Source organism: Lates calcarifer, linkage group LG24, assembly GCF_001640805.2.
Source record: "Lates calcarifer isolate ASB-BC8 linkage group LG24, TLL_Latcal_v3, whole genome shotgun sequence".
Lineage (NCBI taxonomy): Eukaryota > Metazoa > Chordata > Actinopteri > Centropomidae > Lates > Lates calcarifer.
This window is the reverse complement of record NC_066856.1, coordinates 4,445,975-4,468,313: the sequence shown is the minus strand read 5'-3', so window position 1 is coordinate 4,468,313 and position 22,339 is coordinate 4,445,975. Positions and strand designations below refer to the sequence as shown.

Below are 22,339 nucleotides of genomic sequence, written 5' to 3'. Positions count from 1 at the left end.
CAGCTAGTAGAGATTTGCACATTAAAAGTTAAGAAACTTAAATGACAGCAGGGCTGGGGTGGGAATAAACACCTGCTCACAAATTACATTTAGATAATTTTGTCTGTTTACACAGTTTAATTACAGGTTCTATGATGAAAATCATAGAATCTTTGAAAATCTTTGAAAATCTTTATACAGCACAGCTGCAACAACAAAGTAGTAATTGAATTAAATTGCATTTCCGTTTTCCACTTTCCATTCTCTACAAGTTAGTAGGCTTTAGAGAGTGTGAGATTAGAATTCAGACTGGACAGTACAGCAGCAGATACAGCATCAGACATATTTTCATTTTAGCGGCTTTTCTTCCTTCATTGGATCTCTACATTTCTGATCAGATTGACTCTGAGTACTTCAATTACAAGTTCTTATGAGCAGGAAAAAAAAACAGAGCAGAAAATGAAGCTATACAATATCATCCTGCTAAATAAATTCTGACTTGCCTCCTGTTATCTCTGCCTACCACTGCTGTAAAACTAAACTGGTGTTTGTACTGGACTCACTGGAGCTGTGGTCCTGAACCCACTCTGCCACTCAGCTTTTCCTCCTCTGCTGCTAGACACATAAGTATTTGCCAAACTTTTATGTTTATGTTTTTGTTTTTTACTTTTAAATTATTAGTAAGTAAAGCAAGTCAGGAACAGTCTACTGCTGTTTGCCTCAATACTGAATACTAAATGTTAAATCTGTGGTGTGTTCTTTTAAAGGACAAGTATGAGATACACCCTCAACAGTGTACACATCAATTAAAACAAATCATGGTACCTGCAGGGAAATAAGGGGATGTATTGATTAAATGAGATAAAGCTGATGAGTCATGGCTTTCAAGTTCAAATGCTGGTTGGATAATCTGTAACTTTTATAGTAAAAAATAATGTGGATTTTTGAAAATCCAATAATGGGCACTCAAGTAATTTAGTGTTGCATTTCCATAAAGTTGGATGACTTAAAAGAGAGCGATTATAAAAATGTTATTTTTGAAAAATGTAGCAGCAGAGATCATTATATACTGAGTGACGCAGAGCTCCATTTCCACAGAGCAACTCAATAATACTTTTAATTATATACTGAACCTGTCCGGTAGATGCCCATGTCTATCACACACACCACACCCCCACTTTGTAAGACAGGTTCAAATCGTGGGGATGCAAGTCAGTATACTAAAAATACTTAAAATGGAATATTCATCAGCATCTCTCTTCTACGATGCAGTGGTTCATTATTTATATAAAAAGGCCACTGCCTCTTCTAAAGTGGATTGATGCGTGTCTGTGTTCAGCTTACATCCTGTTTATACAAAACAGTGAAGGGCATTACATTTTAAGTGCGCTGTCCACTTTAGCATATTTATATTGTATACTGTAGTGTATGCAAACACTCTCACGTTCGGTGGCCCTGTTTATAAAGCTGAAAACCACAGCTGATCTGAATATCAGTTTTCTATTTTTACTTTTAGTTATTTACATTTAAAACGTGATTACTGTATAAATGACACAGTAGGCTTTAAGTATTCTTAGTAATGAAAGTGTATCCATGCAAATACAACTCTAAATAGATAAATAAATAGATAATAGATTAAAGCATTGCAGGTTCGATTGCTGAATTGAATGATTTGCTCTTAAGGTCAATTTCGCACCTGTAGTTTTGTGGTGTGTGTTCTTTATCTGCTTTTGTCTGAGCGCTCCAAAAGAATGCCAGCACTTTTCAGACACGCATATCATGGTTACCATAATTTTCACAAATATGTATGTCTTTTATACAGACCTTCACTTAAGAGTTAGTGGATGGATACAATAGCAGTTTTGCTTTTGAAATCTTAGTGTCTACTGTGTATAATACCATGGTTAGTCTGTTTCCTTTGATACACAAACCAGCAGCACTAAACAGGAAAACTCACCAGAGGTACTTTGAACTAAACCAAACAGATTAGCTGTGAAAACAACTTAAGATCAAAGCTGGGGTAAGCAATCAGCGCTGATCTTCTACCTGACGTCTGAGAGCACAGACCTTTATGATATGGGTAATATGCTGACAGGATCAGAGAACACAGCACAGTCAGTGTGTCACTGAAACTATAGTACTGATCATGGATGATCACACAGAAAATGGAGTGGAACTGTACAGTCCATTTTGAATTGAAGTACTTTTTTTTTTAATCCAAAATCTGCGCTGACTGTAATATACATGTATTTCATGAAAATTGCAATGAAGAATGTAAAAAGTCAGTGTTACATAATTAAAGTTTATTTTAATATAAAATAATTTTACAACAAACATAATAATGTAGTGTAAATTCAAAAGTTGCTGATCATATGTACAAAAATATCACTGTAAACACTACATTTTTCCAGCATTTATGGATATTACAAATAATATTAACATTGGAAATGATACAAATGGATGCTTCTTGGAATATATTTCAATTACAGAGGACAGACAGAAATGCAAACAAGTCCTACACAAGAACCTTGTTAAAGACTTTAACCCCTGTATTCTGAAACGATGAAATAATTACATCACAAAACTCAAAATGCCAAACATGTCTTATCATGTCACCATCGGCAGCAGAAGATTAACTGAAGAATGTTACTGATAAGCTGACACCTTTTACTGTGGGTGTCAGCACTAATGAAGGACAGGTCATACATAGAATATCCAAAACAAACATAAAAAGCTTTTCATGATACTGTGTTAAATCCACCTACGGCTACACCTTTCAGACTAAGTCACAGCATTAAATGTGTGACTGTACTCAGCAGAAAAACAGGGGCTTAGTCAGTAGCTAAAGTGGAAATAATGTGACACTGATGTACTGCTACAAAAAGCCCTCGGTGGGAGGCTGCAGTGGGTGGTTGGATGTACAAACATTACTACCAACATTCAATATTTATTCATTTAAATGACCACAAACTTTTGTACATGGTTGATGTCAGTGTGTCCCATGTATTGTTAGGTTCAGGCTAGTAAAACTCGAGGATGAAGGGGTACTCCAATAATTTAGGATTGCAGTTTCACGATGTATTAGAACTCAAAAGATGTTAAAATTGGAGCAGGATAGGGCAAGAACTTTTAGTCTCTAGCAAAAAAAGCAAAGATGATTTTCTAATCACCTGCTCGAAGAATGACACATGTCCATCCAGGTCAGCTAGTTTTCAGCATTTGAAGTTGATTCAACAACTTAATGTCATTTTATGATGTGTTCCGCCAATCAGAAACCTCCATGAATTTAAGTCTCAAGCCCAATAATGACATATTTGTCCAAATGTCCATAAAAACATCTAACAGGTAGATCTTTACATGAAATTTAATGAGCACATTGACGCTCTTCACCGCCCCTCTAGCAGGACTGTTGGCTCAATGCCCACATGTACATTCTGACCACATTTTAAGACTTGAATGACTCTGTACATGACAGCTCAAGACTCTTACAGCTGCGATACTTTGAAACCTTCCAAGTTAAAATGTACAATTTTAGAGCAACAAGCAACAGTTTGGAAACAGGCATCCTGAGATCTGAATCCCACAGGGCACAGGGCATGTGGAAAGGTTCCAGGTCTTTGACAGAGTTTTATGATGATAATCAGTCATAGCCACATGGAATTTTAAGTCTCTCTTCTCAAGAAAATGGGACAAGAAACCAACAAAAAAAAAAACCCAACAATTTTTTGTAAAAGGCTCTGGAAAATCAGTAATCTGAATTCTGGGGGGAAACTTGACTTGTTCCTTGCAAACACAGTTTCCCTGCTTATTGCTGTAGGTGAATCTGTAGAAGCGAACTGTTGCTAAAATCACTCTATCTAGACTTGACATTGCATAACAGAGTAACAACATAGACAAGGGAAGCAGATGCTTCACTGAATGAGGAAGCCAACAAATACAACTGTAAGGAATCTAAAGTGTATGGCTCAGTGCTTTTGTGATTGTGACTCCAGGCAGCCAATCATATGCCAGCACAGTGCACAAAGCTATGTCAACAGAGCACAGACCACAGACTAAAGGTCTGATCATTCCAGAAGGTGCTACAGAGAAAATGAAAAGCGGGCAACCTAGCATGTCAAACTGCTGCAAACATTCTAGTGTTATTCAGTAAGTAAAACTGACACACTGACATTTGTAACTATGCTAATGACTAAAAATCCAGAGCCTTTCTCAACATTATGTCAGTATTTATTTCTGTTTTTAGAGGCCTTCAGGGAATACAATTTCCCATGAACCCTTGACACTCTTGGATGAGTTGAGGGGGTAGCTCAGATGTGTCTGTGGTGACAGATGGACAGATAGGAGTGGTTTGTAGACAGCAGAGATTAGTTTAAAAATCTGGCAAAATGAGTTTAGAGGAGTTTGGGTGACTTTTATGGATATAGATACAGTGGTGTCAGTACCTTTGCTGCCACATTGGTAAATTTCCATGGGAGCTTGGTGTTTTGTGTGCTCACAAAGTGATCATCATTTAACTTTGTTAAATCACAGAGGTTTCAACGTATTATAGCTGCTGTAGTGGAGTTGTTTTGTCTTAGACTATGGGAAGTAAACCCCGGTAACATGCCTCAAGAAATGCTGATTGAGAAATTTTATTGAGTTACAGAGGCTAGCCTGGATTTGATGTCATGACTGTCTCTCTACATCTCAGGTTCTTGGTTACATTGTCTGCACTGTTTTGTTTTTTTTATGAATTATGCATCATTTAATTCAGTAACACTGAAGAGGGAAAAATCTGTACTGTCAGTTAACAAGGCAGGTAATGGGAAAATAAGTTAACGTGTAAACTAACACACATACGTGTATTCAAAACATGTACTTGAATGATCACGTCCCTTTTTGCAACTGTCTGCAGGCCATCCGTCTTTTATGGAGGAGTTTATATTCCATCAGAGGAGGTTAAATAAAAGTGAATGGTGCAACACTTGCGTGTAGCCACCATAGTTTCTTCATTGTGGACTCTCCAGTTCTCAGTTTCTTCAAAGGCCAGCAATGTTAACAATGTTTATCACTTTAAATATCATAAAATTTACCAGTATTGAACCTGATGCAAAAGATTTGTGTGGATTTACTCCATCCCCACAGATGGAACCTCTGATTGCTGCAGTTTCCTTGAATTTAACTGATTTCTACTTTTTTTTTTTTTCCCTGATCCAGCTCAGAACTAATACTGCCATATTTGATAATCACTACATGGATATGGTGCTTTGCTGTTATTTAATCAACATATTGGCAATGTTAAATGTTAATCTTTTAACATTTCTGTTGCATTATCATTATGAATGATAAATTCTCAAATAAAAGCAAGTATTTGAATAATGAAAGAGTCTCAAAACCAGCAACATACTCACCACTCTGCTACTCTGAATTTCTCTTTGTAAGACTAATTACGGTTTTAGTTCCAGTTTTTTTTCCAATCATTTAACTTTACAAGTGTAGTTAAGTTACTGTCAGTGAAACACAACAGTTCCTGCAGATATTTGCTACAAGGAATGGTAGGGCTCTTTGAGCCACTTGAAGTGTTGATGCAGGAAATGTTATTGATTCATTTATAGTAACTTAATCTAGTGCAACAAATGGAGAATGCAAGCAACTGGAAATGATCACTGAATTTAAAAAAAACAGACAAAAAAAAACAACAGTATTTCAGTTTTCTGAAGTGCAACAGAGTGGTGAGCAGGACAAGACTTTGTTGTTGTACTGATGGAATTAGTGCTGTGGAAATGCACACTATTCAAACATTTTGAAGACATGAATTACACATGGAGGAAGTTTCGAGTTACTAATTGTACCTTATAGCATAAACAGCATTTAAAATGGGAGACAATCAGGGAACAGGGAGGCTTCTTTCTAAAACATGATAAGATATACTTAACAAAAACATGGGGAAAATAAAAATAAAGGCCTGTCAATAATATGAACCTGCATAAATCTGCAGCTGAGGTAAATAGAGTCACTTTTTGAGACTTTATGGTAATCCACATGTACAGAAACAATGCAAATTAAGTCTATATATTGATGAACACAAAAACAAAGATGGGTTAAAAAAAAAAAAAAGTCAGTGAATGGATTCTCACAACCCTGTCTGTCACAGTGATGAATTAGCACAAGCCCCAGTGATAGAAATAGGTTGTGGTTGGAATGATTCATCAGTGAGGTTTTTTTTTTTTCTTTTTCTTTTTTTTCCCGTTAATTCGTGAACGTTATCTTTTCTTTTGCCTTTCACTAAATAATTATGTGGTGAATGGTGTGTCCCATTCCTTCACTGTGATGTATCCCAGTTCACCATCAAAGACTGCACTGCACTTGAAGTTGTAGATAAAATAATTTTCTCTGACGCAGAGCTGCACTGAAGGAGATCTAACCTCACAGGCTGATATAAATCTCAACTGGTGAAGTCAAAACAACCACATCGTTCAAGCACAGCATGAGAACTAATCTTGCCCATTTCCATGAATAATATACAGTTATTAGAATTCAAAATTATCAATTCATCTTTTTTGCCACATTATTCACAGTATAAAAGAAAGCCCAAAGTCTTATTTGGCTTCATTTTAATACACGATAACCTTGTATTGATTACATTGAAATTTCCTTGAGTAGATTTGTCTGTTTTTGGTGCGTGCAGGTTGTGTTGGAGTTCGACCAGGCTGCTGGTGATGCTAGCATGTTAGCATCTTGTCTTGTTAGCAAAGCCTTCTTTATCACTAACTTAAAGAGTGACTCAGGTAAAAGAGGAGGTAGCTATTTTGTTATGTTATCCCAAATCCTAATTCTCATGCTAGTTATCCAAAACAACAACACAGCTCAGTTATAACCATTTTGGTGCTCATCAGACCTACTCAGGATTAGAAATCACCATTTAAACCTGCTGTCAAACTTTGCAAGTTTAAAATATTAAGTAGCCATGTTAGTCTTGTATCTCAGTAAGCTACTGCTAGCCTGCTGACCGTCTTTGATCATGAATTCCATAATCATGAATAAATGCCCTGCCCATATCAGTAAAACTCAAATAATGAGGGTTTGTCTGCCTCCAGTGCAGCTGTTTTCCACATACTCGGTCATAAAGGACAGTCCCACGCACGTCTGTAAATCTGTAATACAGTAATATAGTCGCTTCCTCAAAACACTTGCCTCGCCCACACTGCTATGTCATCATACATTGGGTCCTTTACTGTAATGTTCCCTGAGGTTGTAGGTCTGGTAACACATGGAAATATCACACATCCCTGGAAGCCCCGGGCTGCCCCGTTTACCAGGATCTCCTGGGGGTCCTGGTTTTCCAGGAATTCCTTGATTTCCTGGATGGCCGATTCCATCAAAGCCACGAGGACCCTGAATTCCTGCAGAGATAAGAAAAAAAAAAAAAAACATAAGTAAATATATCCAGAAAAATGAATCACTGCTATACCTGGTATTTTTGCCCCATTTATGGAAAGAAAATAAGAGGTTCCATTAAAACTGATTTGTAGCTCTTATTCTGTGAGCTAAAAATAGCACATGCTGCATAAATTACATCTGCTCACACTGCATATGATGAGATAATAGGCTATTACAGCCTCCACTGAAAAATACTGCACTTACAGTCTGTAACTTGCCCTCACATCTCCCCACATACTCAGCTGTCACTAAAAGTACTCATTGAAAATTAAGTACAAACAGGATCCACCCACATATGTATTAAAAATGTAAGACTACAAACAGCCTAGATGCCTTTTTGTTAAAAGTGCACTCATGCACAGACCTGAAAGCTCAGATGTCAGAACACCTAAAATAGCTGCAACTCCACAAATGGCATAATGGATAAAGACATTTCAGAAAACATGCTGATAGGAGGGCTTTTTACATACCTGGCTGTCCAGGTGGTCCCGGAGGTCCACGGTAACCTTCTCCTTTGCTGCCTTTGAGTCCTCTTGGTCCCATGTCACCTGGGGACATAATATATCTGCTTTAAAAAAAAATAGTTAAAGCTTTCATAAACGAGCTCCCAGGTTCAGAGCTGCATGAATCAAAATAATCCTGTCTCTGAGCTCTGCAGGCAGTTCCTTCGACCTCATGGCTAGGTGTTTGCTCTGATATGCCTTGTCAGCTGTGAGACCTTATATAGACAGGCATGTATCTTTCCAAATCATGTCCAATCTGTTGAATTTACTACATAGGGGCTCCAATCAAGGTGTAGAAACATCTCAACACAGTGTCACAGCAAAGGGTCTGAATACTTACATCAATGTGATATTTCAGTTTTTCCTTTTTAAATTAATCTCTAACCATTTCTAAAATTCTGTTTTGGCTTTGTCATTATGAGGTTAGTGATTGCAGACTGATGAGAGGAAAAGGGAGTTATTCTGACTTTAGCATAAGGCTAAAAATTAACAAAATATGAAAAAAAACTTTCTGAATGCACTGTAACTAATTCTGAACCTTTATTTTTTATTTTATTTGTTTTAACCAAACTATCTCAAACACTTGTTTGGAGTTTGGGGTAGAATTTATATCACTTATGGACACAATAGCTTCGGTGTTCCATGTGGACATACTGGAACACTGCAATCTCACAGGGCAAAGTCCACAGGACATCACAACCTGAACCATCAGACAAGATTTTAAGTTTAGCTTTATTGGGAGTCTTTGCCACTGGTTTAACAAGTGTGGAACCACAGAAAAAAAATCTTCTAGATTTTTCAAGACTAAGACTCTTCAGCCAAGCCAAAGGCTTTGTGAGGTTGTACTCAGGCACAACAGTGCTTTGAGCTAAATGCTAATGCTGGTTACAGTGCTAATATGGTGATGTTTAGCAGGTTCCTGTTAACATTTTCTAATTGGCACTAAACACAAAGAATTGGACAAATTAAAACTTTGACCTGATGATGGTGCAAGATCAAAAGTAAGGAGATCACCATTATTAAAATTTATCATGTTGGGAAGATGAATGCTTGTACCAAATGTCATAGCAATCAATACAATAGTTATTATATTTCAAAGTGATGCAGTGACAGTCTGACCAATCAGCACTGTTATCCTTAAAGCCATGCTGTTGATGTGAGAGGGGGGAGAATCTGTTTGTCCAGATGGCTGAGCCTAAGTATTTAGCTGACATTATTCTTTAATATCGTTCTGTTGCAGACTGACTCCACTCAGTTCTCATCAAATACAATAAACTCTTTTCGTGCTCTATAGTGGAAATTTGTAGACATGACATCATTCACAACTCGCAGAATAAGATTAAGAATAATGTTACACCAACCTCTACCTCTGCTTACTCTCTAGGTGAACAAAGGCAAACTAACATAAAACTTGAAGGGCTACTTTAGTGATCTGGTATTGCACCTTGCCTGGTAAATTTCTACAGGTTTCAAACTCCATATGTCCCCATTTTGAATCACCGCCGTGATGAATAAGTGTGGTTTCTAAATCTAGATGTTGTAGTGATGTCACGGTAATATCATCTGGGTTTCTCAGTCTTAAAAAAGCACTGCCAGAGCATCCAACTAGGCAACTACAAATGACAAAAGTACAAGTATCTTTTGAGTTGTGTATAGATAAAATGTTACAACGTCATTCCTCTCCTCTCTGCAGTCAGCTCTCAGTCTCTTCCCTCTGTGTCTTTAACCAAGCCTGACACCTCTAAAGTTGCTCCTCTCCTGACCTAACAAGTTGAAATAGTACATAGCGGTGGATTGGTACAGTTTGGCATCTTTCACAGCTGATTAGCCGTTCCCTGTCTTGGAGTGGTGATAAATCAAAGACAGCTCATTGAGATGCATTCAGTATTTGTTGTCTTCTGCTCTGCTGACTTTCACTGATGTTCACTTGTTTAATGATCTTGTTTTATGGGGTACAGTGAACATCAGCACATCCAATTTGTTAGTCGTTGACACTGTTTTGATTTTAATCGTTGATGAAAGCGACGGTAAATTTTGTCCTCACTCTTGTTCGTGAAGTCATGTTGTTATTTATTGTCTTATTTTCGTCAGAGTAAAGATGCTGATTTTTGTTACAGTTTCAGGCAGTGGATCAGACATCATGTTAAAAGGGAGCTTACAGATAACATAAACCTATCCTAAGGTGTTGTTGATTCCCTTATCAAATTCATACATTATGGGTCATATCACCTTTGAGGCCTGCAGGACCCTGCATTCCAGGAGGTCCTGGGTAACCGGGAGCGCCGCTCCTGCCAGGATAGCCTGGAGTTCCCATGGAGCCTTTGGGACCCGGTGCTCCTGGCTCACCCGGGGGTCCCTTCACACTCTGACAGGGTTCACACCTAGCTGGGGGGGCCAGGGTCTGGAGCAATGCTGGGAGTTGGTCTGCAGGGCACAGCCAGAAGGTTCTGAGTAATCCATTATACTGATGGAATTAAATATCCTTACAAAACCACTGCATTAACAGAGTCTGACCATATAATCCTCAGTTCTATTTAATGTTTAAAGTCAAGAGTTCTGTGAAATATTCAGGTTTTCATCTTTCTTAGGGTTTCTCCTGTTAGGTGCCACTTATTGTTTCTTTCTATTGTTTTTTAATGATGTTCAAGTGAGCAACTATCACACATTTGGTAGATGTAATCCCTCCATTCTTGCATCTCTGGCATTTTTGTTAAGAGGAGCTAATATGTGAGTTAACAAAGCCTGGTGGAGGTGTGGTAGCTAAACAGAAAGCACCCACAGTTATACTTGATTTCATTTTAGATAAAAGATAAAAAGCCATTTACAATGCATAAAGCTGTGTTTGATTATTTACATTCACATTCATGTCAATAATGGTAAATAATGGAGACTATTATGTTTTAGGTTATTTGCGTTCTGCTGCTCTGTTACAAAATGAGTATTAACTTAAATTGCCTAACAGATGAAGCTGTTTAACCCAGCTTTGTTATAATCAATGTAAAATTATCAAAGGAATTATGTGAAATGTGCAACTCTACATCTAAGACAACTGCTTTAGACTGAATTTCAGACCCTGGTTTTTCCTCTCTAGTTATCAGCAAAGTGACATAAGAACAAACAGATACTTACTACGCAGAACATCAGTGCAGAGCTTTAGAAGATGTTCATCTGAGGGAGGCTTGCCCTGCAACACACAATTACACTTTTATTCAGCTGAATTCACTCTGGGACTAGGAAAACTGGCACAACCTGTGATTGAGTATGCTTGCAGATTTACAGGATCTCAACACTCCTCCACTCTTCAAATAGCCCACACACACTGACAGTTGCACTCCCATTACTCCCAAACATAACTCCCCCAGTCCAGACAGGAAATCACTGACTGCATCTCACAGCCCATTTATTCCTCGCTTTTTTGTTAGTCTTTAAGGAGGACACAGTCAGGAGGACGTTAACTCACAGGTTTTCCTGGATATCCTGGCTGACCTGGTTGGCCTGGCAACCCATCCTGGCCAGGAAATCCCCTGGGACCAGCTGGACCCATGTGGCCCATGTCCCCCTTCTTTCCTTCAGGCCCTCTGAGGCCCACGTCACCTGTCACACCTTTCTGAAGAAGCATGAAGGAGAGCAGAGAATCTCATATTACAGGAGAAAATAAAAGGTCAATTCAGGACCTGTTTTGCATCATACGTGAAGATTAATTGACTGAACTGCTAAGAGCTACCCCAAAACATCATGCAAACACAGGGCACAGCTGGCCTGACAATCTTCACTGTAGCAAGATAGTCAGTATTTAAAGAGTTTTGAGGCTGGTCTTGTTTTTTCATTTCCAAAGCCAAAAATGCAAGAGCAAAAGTATAAAGACTGGATTAAATGGTGTGTGTCTGCCCTAACATAAGCTACAATCATTAGTATGGCTAAGTGGCTACACTATTTCTGAGAGCTGAGAATGTCATTAACTAACTAGGTTACATTAGTTTGTTGATTTGCAGGTTATGTTAAAAAGCTTTGTTCACAATTAGTATATCCAGTGTATGTATACTATGTGGTAACTGGCCCTGGTACTCCTGACTAACCTTCACAGCTCTGTCTTGCTCTTTATTGGATTTGGGGGAAATTTACACTCCAGCAGCCAAGATCTGATCAAGCACATCGGTTAACCCTCATCCTAAAACCCTTTTTTTCTCTTGTAATGTTAAAAGTAAAAAATGAAAATGGAATGGAATGAAAATAGGAGCAAGTATCATGTATGTAAATATCAAGTGCATATTGCAAGACCCTTTTTCACCAACAACTCAGCAGGAAACACTAAAAGTCAGCCAGAGACAGTATTCTCAACCAACTCATGGACCTGCATTAGATTAATTAGTTAGCTGATAGCTGAGCTGATATCATCAGCTACAGCTGATAATATCTGACAGTAACAGTTGTCATTTCAGCTAACAAAATCAACAGTCTCTGGCTAGGAAAGATAAGCCTGTTTTTGTCAACCTCTGTCAGAAATCAAGGCACCATTGTGTTAAAAAATTATAGACAAGAGGTAAAATTGCAGTTTTACAGTTTTGAATCTCCATATGTTGTGTGCAAGAAGGGAAGGCTTGACAGGTATAACAACAGTAAGTGGGGGGACTTAACGAACAATTAATTATGGCAATTAAATCTATATACAGTATTCCAGCGTTTTCTACTCATTCACTGGTTTTTAATTAGTGATCAAAAAGCATGTTAATGCAGTGTAGGGTCATGTAAATGATACCCTCCAAATGGTACAGCACTGGAACAACTGAGAAAGGCTACATCTCCATAAATTGTGATTTTGCAGACAGTACAGTAAGTGTTTGATATTTAAGATGTGTGTGCCTTTAGAAAGGAGTGCTTTTGTGATGTATATTTTTTGCCCGGGGGGCCAGATTTCCCCAGGCCTGGAGGTATTGGCTCTGTAAGTCTTCTATAGCAGCCGTGCAGGCTTGACAGGGCTTCTCACTGCGGTGCAGAATAAGACAGAATGGATTATATCTAATACCGCAAAGTCTAATTCGACAAACCTCTCCTTTCCATCCCCTGGGTCCCACTTCGCCCTGACGGAAGAAAGAAAAGAGAGCAAGAAGGGTGGGGAGGGAAGAGAAGAGGGAGAAATGGAGAGAGACAGTTAGAAACTTCTGCTTACATATCAAAGGCTGAGACAGTATGTCAGAGGAGCTACGCTCGCCGCTCTGCATTGCTGATGCAGAACCATTCTCTTTTCTGTCAAAACCGGTGGCTTACAAAACATTTTAGATTGGTTATTGTAATGCATTCTCTAAAGATTTTTTTTTTTTTGGCAACTTGATGTAATGTGATGAAAAATGCATCTGCAGATCTGTTAGTCCTTAAAAAACAACATCCAGTGTGGTAACAGAAAAGAGTTAAGTACTAGGACATATCTGAGGTTCTTGTGTTCTGTAATCCTCTTTTCTCTCCTTTTCCTCTGTGACCTGGTGACTGATTTCAGCCAACCTAGTGCTCTAAGACACAAAGAAAGTAGCTTGGTCTGCTTGTAGGAAGCTCTGTCAGTTGAAAAAAAAAATATATTTTATGAGACTACAAAAACACTGCACCTCCCAGCTGGCAATCTCCAAAGCTATGTTTACATATATATACCCAGATACTGGAGAGCTGGAACAGGATGCCATTCATTGTGAGCTTGACTTAAAAAAAAACAAAAAAAACATGATAGCACCACCTACCATGACTCAAAAATTTCAAAGGAATCTATTACAGCAGTTTGGGGAATTACAGATTTATGCAGATAACATGATAGAGACAATCAGACCAATCATGCTCATTTCAAAGATTAAGGATTCCACATTCACCATGATAAAACTTTACAGAACTAGTTTTAGTGCACATATCCTCCCATATACCTTATGTGGTTGTTGGCTATGTTCCCACAGTTGTTGTTACGCCTTTCATTGCGCTTTCATTCTATGCTAAATTTAAACAGAAAGCAAGTTTCAATCTCACAGAACGAGACAGAACGAGACTGAAAAACAACATGTGTTTCAATGACAGCACCCTCCAGAAGCTGCAGAAATTATGACAAGAGCTCAGGAGGAGGTCAGGTGACATTTGAGAGCAACAAAGTCTGTGTAGGGAGGCGGCCAGGGTGAGTTAACAGGAAATGGTTAAATTTGCTCTTTTTAAACCACATCAACAATCACTATCATGCATCATGATTACGCCTAAACCTAACCAAACCTTAAGAACAGAACCCACATGGACTTTCCTCCTTTTCTTTCCATGCTTCCTCCATGTTAAGTTGCCTTCACATTATCACAAGAAAAACGTTGTTAAACTTGCTTCCCCTGTTATTGTGTATTTGTGTATTGTTCCTGTTATTTGTTATTGTGTTATTTTCTTTTTATTTCTGGCCACTCTATATCAAAACATCAAATTTGTTGTACCTGAGCTGTGCCACACAAGAGCCGCGCTTTATTGTGCTTAATGCTGCATTATTTAGAAGACAAGTGGTTGAAAAAGAGGAAACAATTTAAGCACACCTTTTCTTCCCCTTAACCGCAGTGCAGTCATATTTATTTTACCCAGTAGGAATTAGGAAGTCTGTCTTAAGACAAAAATATGTCATAATCATTTCAGCGGTGACACACTTATGATTCAGTTCTGATGCTTTTAGGCCTTGAGGGTGTGTCACATGGAAGTTGGGCTACTCTCAACACTGTGGAATGGAGTGTGAACATTAAACTGCATACTGAAAAATACAATTGTTTTATCTGTCTCAAGAGCCAGATACAAGACTGCACAATTCTGTCTCTACATGATGCAATATAGATCTTACTGTGCACTCACCTCTGACTGGATTCATTGTATTATCACTATCTAGGGATGTGAAGACTGATATCTAACTGATACTTGCTGATCAATTCTTAAATGTTACTCATTTGGTACTGTACCTATTTAAAAGTAGAAATTAAAAAGTTAAAAAGTGAAAGCTGGAAATTGCAGATCACACAGCACTTTATATCAGTATGTTCATTCATTACCAATTATTGATCATCTCGATGTGGATAAACATGTTAAATCAGTTATGCTGTTCAGTTTCTCTCACCTTATGAAACCTTATTTTACCCTGTTGCAAAATCAAATCATTCTTCAGTTTTAAGAACAGAGAATATGTCATGTTGAACTTTGCCTCATTCTGTTGAATACTGGAGACTTTTATAATTACACTGATTTCTTTTTAAGTGGAGATGGGTACATTTTATTTATAACATCAGTGCTCTTTTGACTCTTACAATTATAACAATTTATTATGATTTTTTCCCCTCATCTTTCCACTAGTAGCACATTGTGAGTTTCCCACTCCTGTCACTCACCTGACCCAGCTCCTCCACACCTGTTTCTCTTTCTGTCCATAAAGGCCGCATCTGTCCATTGTTTGCTCATTACCTCCACCAAGGAGATTATGTTATCACCAGTATCTGTCTGTTGGTTTGTTTGTAAATTTGTCAGCAGGATTATGTAAAGGTACTGAACTGATTTGCACCAAACTTGGTGGAGGAATGTTGCATGGCCCAGGGAAGAGCCCATTCACTTTTGGTGCAAATCCTGTTAAAGGGGTGGATCCAGGAATTTTTATCACTATCACATCCTTAACATTGCAAGATAGAGCATAAGAGCTAGACAGACATGCGTTCTACTGAGTGCCACTCTAGTAAAGGGATTAGTTTGACATTTGAGAAATACTGTTATTTGCTTTCTTGCTGAGAATTTAATGAGAAGATTGATGCACCCCATGTCTGTGCAGTAAATATGAGGCTACAGTTAGCAGCAAGTTATCTTAGGTTAGCACAGACCAGGGGTCACAGTTAGCCTGGCTCTGTCCAGGCTAAGGTAAATGTAAAGGTTAAGGTAAAATCGATGAGCTGTAGTTTTACAGGGGCTATAGTCTTGTCACCGTCAAGTGACCAGAGAAATCACCCACTCACAAGACTGGCTGTTAGAAATAAAACTCAAGATTTGTACCATAATATGAAATGTAATTTTTTTTTGTTAGAAGTGATTTGAAAAAATTGGTATAGTATATGTAAAAGGTATCAGTATTGAAAATTTTTGAACAACACCCAGCCCTATCTATAATAATTTAAAAAACTCATTAAGGTAGCTAGCATGCTAGCTATCAGTTAAACTCAGCCATCATTAACTATCAGCTTGCAAGCTTGTTAGATTGTTTAAAGTTAATTATTTTGTTTAAAGTTTCCATTTTGGAGGCAAAAAAATTTGCATGGATTTACTTTGCCTACATGAGCAAATCCTCTCATCATGGTGATTCCATTGAAATAATTCAATTCTTCTGTGAAATTATTGTTTTAATTGCTGGTGTGCTCATACTCTCTGAGCCACCAGCCTGTCCTCACCATATCTGATTTGTTTGCCTGCTCTCACTGCCTTTAAGTTGCCAAACTGTATGTTTGTAAAGGGACAACTGATTACTCAGCCAAGTGGTAATTACAAGACGCTGGGGCTATTGGACTTGTGAAGTGTTATGCACTTTATGCAAGTGTTTCTTCTTGTGGGACACTGTACCTGCTCAAACCAAGTTGCATAGTGCAATAACAGGCGGACAAGCCATGGAGTTTGAATAAAAGAGGTGCCATTCTCCCTATTACCAGTCAGTGTACCATCAAAATAACACTGAAGCTCTTATTTTAGGGTAAAATAGTTGCAGTCGTTGCATAATGTTTAATGTTTTAATGTTTTAAATGCCTGTAATTCAGTCTGCTCTAACTTAGTGTCTGGGTTTGGTTCACTTAACTGTTACCTAGAAACTGAACTGTGACACTATGATCTTCATATGGTTCTGAGGTTGAGCCTAAACACCAATGTGGGTGGTTGCATTGCCATGAGGGGTCTGGGGCTCTGGAATAACTCTCCTAAACAGATTAGCTCAGCTAAGTCACTTGCCTCGTTCTGAGTCTTTGCTGAAAGTTCACTTTTTCAGGCCACATTTTATTTAATTTTATGATTTTATATTATTCTGGAGCTTCAATGTCATTTTATTCTCTTTTATATTTTGTCTCTTCTCATTTAATCTTTTTTCTCTCATATTTCAGCTGCTCTGTGCTGCTGTTTCCTTGTACTGTTTTCTATTTTGTTTTTTATTACATTTTTATGTGTTTTTATATGCTGTCTGATTTTAATCCTGTAAAGCACCTTAGTAAAGTCACTTTCAGAGTGGTGTAATATTAGTAGGGTTAATTATTATCGTATTTATTTTGTGATAAAGTGTTTATGGTGCTTTGCATTAAGAGCTTTATCTTATTAACTACAGACAGAAAATAAAATAGAATAAAAAATACTTTCTTATGAGTATAAACAGCTGTACTTGTATATACTTGTATATGTATAAATGTCTAAAGACATTATTCCTCACCCTCATGCACTTGTTGGGACATTTGTTCCCTGTAACTGCAAACACACAGACACACACACACACACACTTAAACTCAAGTGTCTCAGCTTGGAAACATAAGCTTCACTGCCACCTAGTGGAAACAGATTGACACTACACTCACAGGCACACCAGGATCCCCTGGATCTCCATCTCTGCCTCTCTCCCCCTGCAAAGACATACATCTTGATTAACTGAAGGTTTGTTTACATACATGCTGGTATGGCATCATGTTTTTGTGTGTGTGCGTGTGTGCGCGTGTTTCATGAGTGCGTGTGTGTGTGTAAAGGTGAGACTAAATGTCTGCAACAGCAATGTGTCAATGTAGTTATGCGTGTGTGCTACTGTGTGCTCGTCCATGTCTTCATCCTGCATGTGTGCGAGCAGAGAAAAGGTCATGATTACCACTAGCAGCCAATAAGAGAAGGGAGAGAGGGAATAGGAATTGGCTAACAGTGACCTTTAACAAACCTGACTTTTTATCTCGTGTGTGGCTTTCCAACTGCATCCTGCAGCAGTATAACACACTGCTCTTCTTTCTCTGCTCCTCTGGGCCATCACACTGTTTTCCATTAGTGCATGTACAAGGGAGCAACTGAATCAGAGCATTCATCACATGCTTTGATTGTTCACTTTGTGATTGATGCTGTGTTCACAATGGCAGAAGTAGAGTGGCTGATGTAAACCAGTGCAACAAAACACATTTAAATTTGTCAGCCAAAGAGAAGAACAATATTGCTGAATCACTTGAATAGTTGTTGCATATATCTCAAGTTGCCATAAGATTAGAGACAGTAGTTTCTACTCTAATCAATGACTAGGAAAGTGTGCAATCCTGCAGATTGTTGTAGTACCAGCTATTCATAAATCCATGAGGGAAGTCCCTACTAAGATCAGCAGAAGTAAAATCCTTTTTAGATGTGACACTAATGAGTCACACTGTTTTTGTCCAATTAAAATCAATACAATGCAAACCATATTCTTTAGAGAAAGCTACATCCAGCAGTCACCCATACACTCTGAAAGTAACTTTCAACACTGATTTCTTAGCAATGGACCATCACTGAGCCTGGTTTCAAAATGGCAACTAGACATACAGTACAGCAGTACAGCAGTGATTGTAATCTTTTGGCTTCACACATGAGGGATCACATATGAAACTATTACAAATGAAAAAATAGTGCTAGATATCAGGTATAACAAGCTTGTCTTGTCAGTGTAACAAAACAGTTGTTGACTGAATCAGATGTCTTAATGAAAAGAATGAAATTTGAAATGAATGAACATGAGTGTTTTGTTGTTAGACTGGTTTGGACTACTCAGCCATTGTAATGTGTTAGGTCACTGTCATTTTGTAGGTCTGTAATCAAAGAGCAACTTAAAACAAACTCAAAATAGCTAATGCTATTATATTTCACCATTTCTTACTTCTGCTGGTTTGCATCAAATTAGACAATGGGGCTGACAGCAACGCATACTGCAATAATGATGCTGGTAATTATTATATGACTAGAATTGGATGAAAAGGAAACTGTAAACAGTACAACAGAGGAGACAAATGAATTAGGGATTCATTGAATTAATCACATATTAGTTTTGCAGTAATTAGTTTTTTAATTAGTAATTAACAATTAATCCTTTATTTCTGGTGGGACATATAATCCACCTGTGGACTGTTCTCTGGGACCTCTGACAGAGATTTTCACTCATTGCCCTAGATGGTCTGATCAACTGGTCAGTCTGCTTTACCAAAGTATTATGTTTGAATGCAGGAGTTGTGTGACAGAAGTGATAATGCAAACACAGAGCCTTGTGGCCCAGTGCACATGACTTTCCAGTAGAAGTGTGAGGAAAAAATACAATACCTGCTTTCCTTTAGGACCAGGCTCTCCTCTCTCCCCCTAAAAATACAATGCTGAGCATTAGAACATGTCCAACATGCATTGTGTCTTAACACTGGTGATGGTGTGACATTGAAATAAAGAAATGTTATTTAGGAATTAATACCAGTAAAAATAGTACCAATGTCCTGTTGACAGTATACTATACAGAAAACAAAACACAGTGTGTTAAACAGACTGACACGGATTAGAATTGTTTGTACTGTTTTTGTGTGCTGCTTTTGAAGTGTGAAGGACAACCTTCAGCATCATTAAAATTAATCATGTCATCTAAGGAAAAAATGCATAATGCATTAACAAGTATATATAATGTTAAGCTGTCAACATTTCTACAGTGCAACATGTAAATCATGTCATCCCCTGACAGCTGTAGCTATAAATCATTCATAATGTAGTGTCTTTATGGCCAAATGTAGACTCCACTTGGTGAAAACAAAATGATGCAAGTCATTTATTTTACTTTGCTCATGTTGTTGTCAGCACTGATTACTTATAAGCTTCCTCACCTTATGACCTTTGAACCCTGGCAGCCCCATGCTACCTGGCAGTCCTGGAAAACCTGGCTCCCCTGTTGAGCCCTGAAAAGGTGAAAGGTTATTGATCTTTGGGAATCAATGGATGGAAAGAAAATCTTTAAAGAAAAGATTAGAAGTAGTTGCTAGTATTTCACTCATAGAACCCATCGTGTCTTTGTCTGAAATTCAACGAGGGAGCATCTTCATCTAGCAGATAAAAGAAGGGTGCTGAAATAAAATATTTATAAACTGGTCAAAAATATAAAACTTGAGCAGTTTTCAGGTGCGTGTGTGTGTGTTGTGTTTGTGTGTGACTAGCAATTCAGTCTCTTGTGATAACTTCCCAGGCTGCTGCAGAGAAAAAAAATGTTCTTAGCCAGTAATCAAGTCTGAATAAATATGGGTTATGATAGATGTTTGAGTGGAAACTTTTCAAGCACTCCATGACATCTCCATTTCCAAAAAGCTAAAGTAACATCTGCTTTGAAGGATGGCACCTTCAAATAACCAAGGTTACCTGTAATTAAGTAGCACAACAGAGTCTTTTTTAACATCACAATGGGTGACATTTATGGGTGTAATTGCTCAGAAACATGTCATTTAACAAACAAGTAGCATTAAAAGTGTAGCTGTCAGTCATCAGCAGGATTCAAACTGCAGACTGAAGAAATAAGAACTGGCTGTCAGGATGGGATGAAAGAGACGGAGAATGAGGTTGGTTTAGAAAAGAGAAAAGGCAAAAGCTGTCACCCTGATCACACCCTGATCCCTCAGGGGGAATTAGTAGTGCCCCTACTAATCCCACCACCATGTTGAATTTCTCTCAAACTCACACTTTCTCAGCAGTGCAGACTTGTTGAGATGGGGGAATAAAGGTGAAAAAAGTGTACATGCTATTGGTAAGAGAATGCTGGGGAACAGGCTCAGTCGTGGCAGAGTCACATGATCACACAAACCGAGAACCCTGTGAGCCAAACTGCTTTGTGCACCCTGACCCTCCTTTTAGACTTGATTTTGAGAGTAAGTGCAAAACAAGGAAGGGAAACTAGATGGAGAAAGTCAAGTGCAGGAGAGGATACAAATTCCACCAACTTTTTTGGCTCCAGCCAACCTTAACAGATAATGGATGGATGGATTCACTTGGTGGCATAATATAATCAATCTAATCATCTGTAGACCACAGAATGTGTTCCTATTATTCTACACTATTTCATATTAATTTAACTCTTACAGTGAACTCTTGTCTTTGTTATGGTATAGTATGTTCTATAATGACTTGAACTGTTCATGTCCCATTTTGTCATGTACTTTTATTTTTAAGTATCTGTGTTGGGCGGTGCAGCACCCTTTAAAAGCTGGACGTCTTTTTTTCTTACTCTGGTTAACTGACAAGACACCATGATGTAGTGTTTATATGGGCTGTTCTCAATTTGTAATAAGCCATGACTTACAAACTGAACAGGTATCTGCTTTACGACACACTAAAATATCTCTGTGTACTGGCAGGTGTCATCACTATCATGAATCAGTGACTGATAAAATACACTACACTAACCGTTACTCTGGTTTTGTGTACCATGACAAATGACAGGGATTATTTACCAGCTGATGGACATTTGCACTGCTCTTGTCATGAGCTTTTGGCAATACATATCTACCAGGAAAAATGCACCTGTAAACCAGACACTAGATATGATGGAAATCTGAATGAGTAAAGTGAATAAAAGACACCAAGCCAGAGAAAGATAGAGGTAAAACAGAAAACACAGACAAATGACAGGAAGGTCAAGTGAGGACAGAGGTTCAAGGAAAACAATGTATTCTGCTTGATAATGGCCTGTTCCACTCACCTTCTGGCCTGGTGGACCAAGAGAGCCAGCGACCCCTGGATCTCCACACTTTCCCTAAATACAACACACACACACACCACATTTGTCTGGCAGTACTTGTGAGGGCCTTCTGTTGAAAACATGCATTCCTAAATCTAATCTTTAACAAGTCTTAGGGCTATGTGTCACAAACACAGAGACCAGCACACAGGTCTTTGCGGGCAGATCAGAGTGTAGCTGCTATTTGCATTCAAATAGGTACAGTACACCACTCACAAAGAGGTAGAGTGAAGATGAATATAAATCACAGTATGTGAGGATTATTCATTATCCTCTCAGCCAGTCCCATCATTGGTCTCTTACCGGTTTAACAGTCATGCCAGTTACAGTGACATACCACAATGACTCACCAAAATTCAGAGGACAGACAGCTTTTCTAAATCAGAAAATTGCATTCATGTCTCCACTCAGAGAGGGAGGTTCACAGGGGCAACATGTGAAATTAAAGCATTACAAATACAGTACTACACTTACAATTGTGAGATAATGAAAGTCCAGTTGTACCAGATTTTCAGAGCATAATCCACATTTTCATTTTGTAAGTAGATAACACACACAATAAAGTCTGATGTAAGCTACATTAAAATTAGTACAGTTAGAGGGAAAGTGTGTTTTTGTCAGTGGCTGAATAACTATTAAGATCCTTAAGTACAAGTAGCAGAGCCTCAGAGCTTTTCTAAATCAT

The 22,339-nt window shown here is 38.2% G+C and overlaps 1 protein-coding gene across 1 annotated transcript in view; it reads right to left on the bottom strand.

Moving 5' to 3' along the window:
• Positions 1 to 2,272: 2,272 nt before the first annotated feature.
• The window catches only part of si:dkey-225n22.4 (collagen alpha-1(XXI) chain), a 61,638-nt gene continuing 41,571 nt past the window's right edge, over positions 2,273 to 22,339 (bottom strand). The window contains exons 23-32 of the mRNA XM_018673613.2: positions 21,616 to 21,669; positions 19,757 to 19,828; positions 19,215 to 19,250; positions 17,474 to 17,518; positions 12,947 to 12,979; positions 11,362 to 11,508; positions 11,031 to 11,085; positions 10,131 to 10,325; positions 7,869 to 7,946; positions 2,273 to 7,361 (exon numbers count right to left, since the gene is read on the bottom strand). Of these exons, the coding sequence (XP_018529129.2) occupies positions 7,174 to 7,361; positions 7,869 to 7,946; positions 10,131 to 10,325; positions 11,031 to 11,085; positions 11,362 to 11,508; positions 12,947 to 12,979; positions 17,474 to 17,518; positions 19,215 to 19,250; positions 19,757 to 19,828; positions 21,616 to 21,669 (903 nt within the window). The 3' untranslated portion in view covers positions 2,273 to 7,173. The remainder of the gene's footprint in view (positions 7,362 to 7,868; positions 7,947 to 10,130; positions 10,326 to 11,030; positions 11,086 to 11,361; positions 11,509 to 12,946; positions 12,980 to 17,473; positions 17,519 to 19,214; positions 19,251 to 19,756; positions 19,829 to 21,615; positions 21,670 to 22,339) is intronic.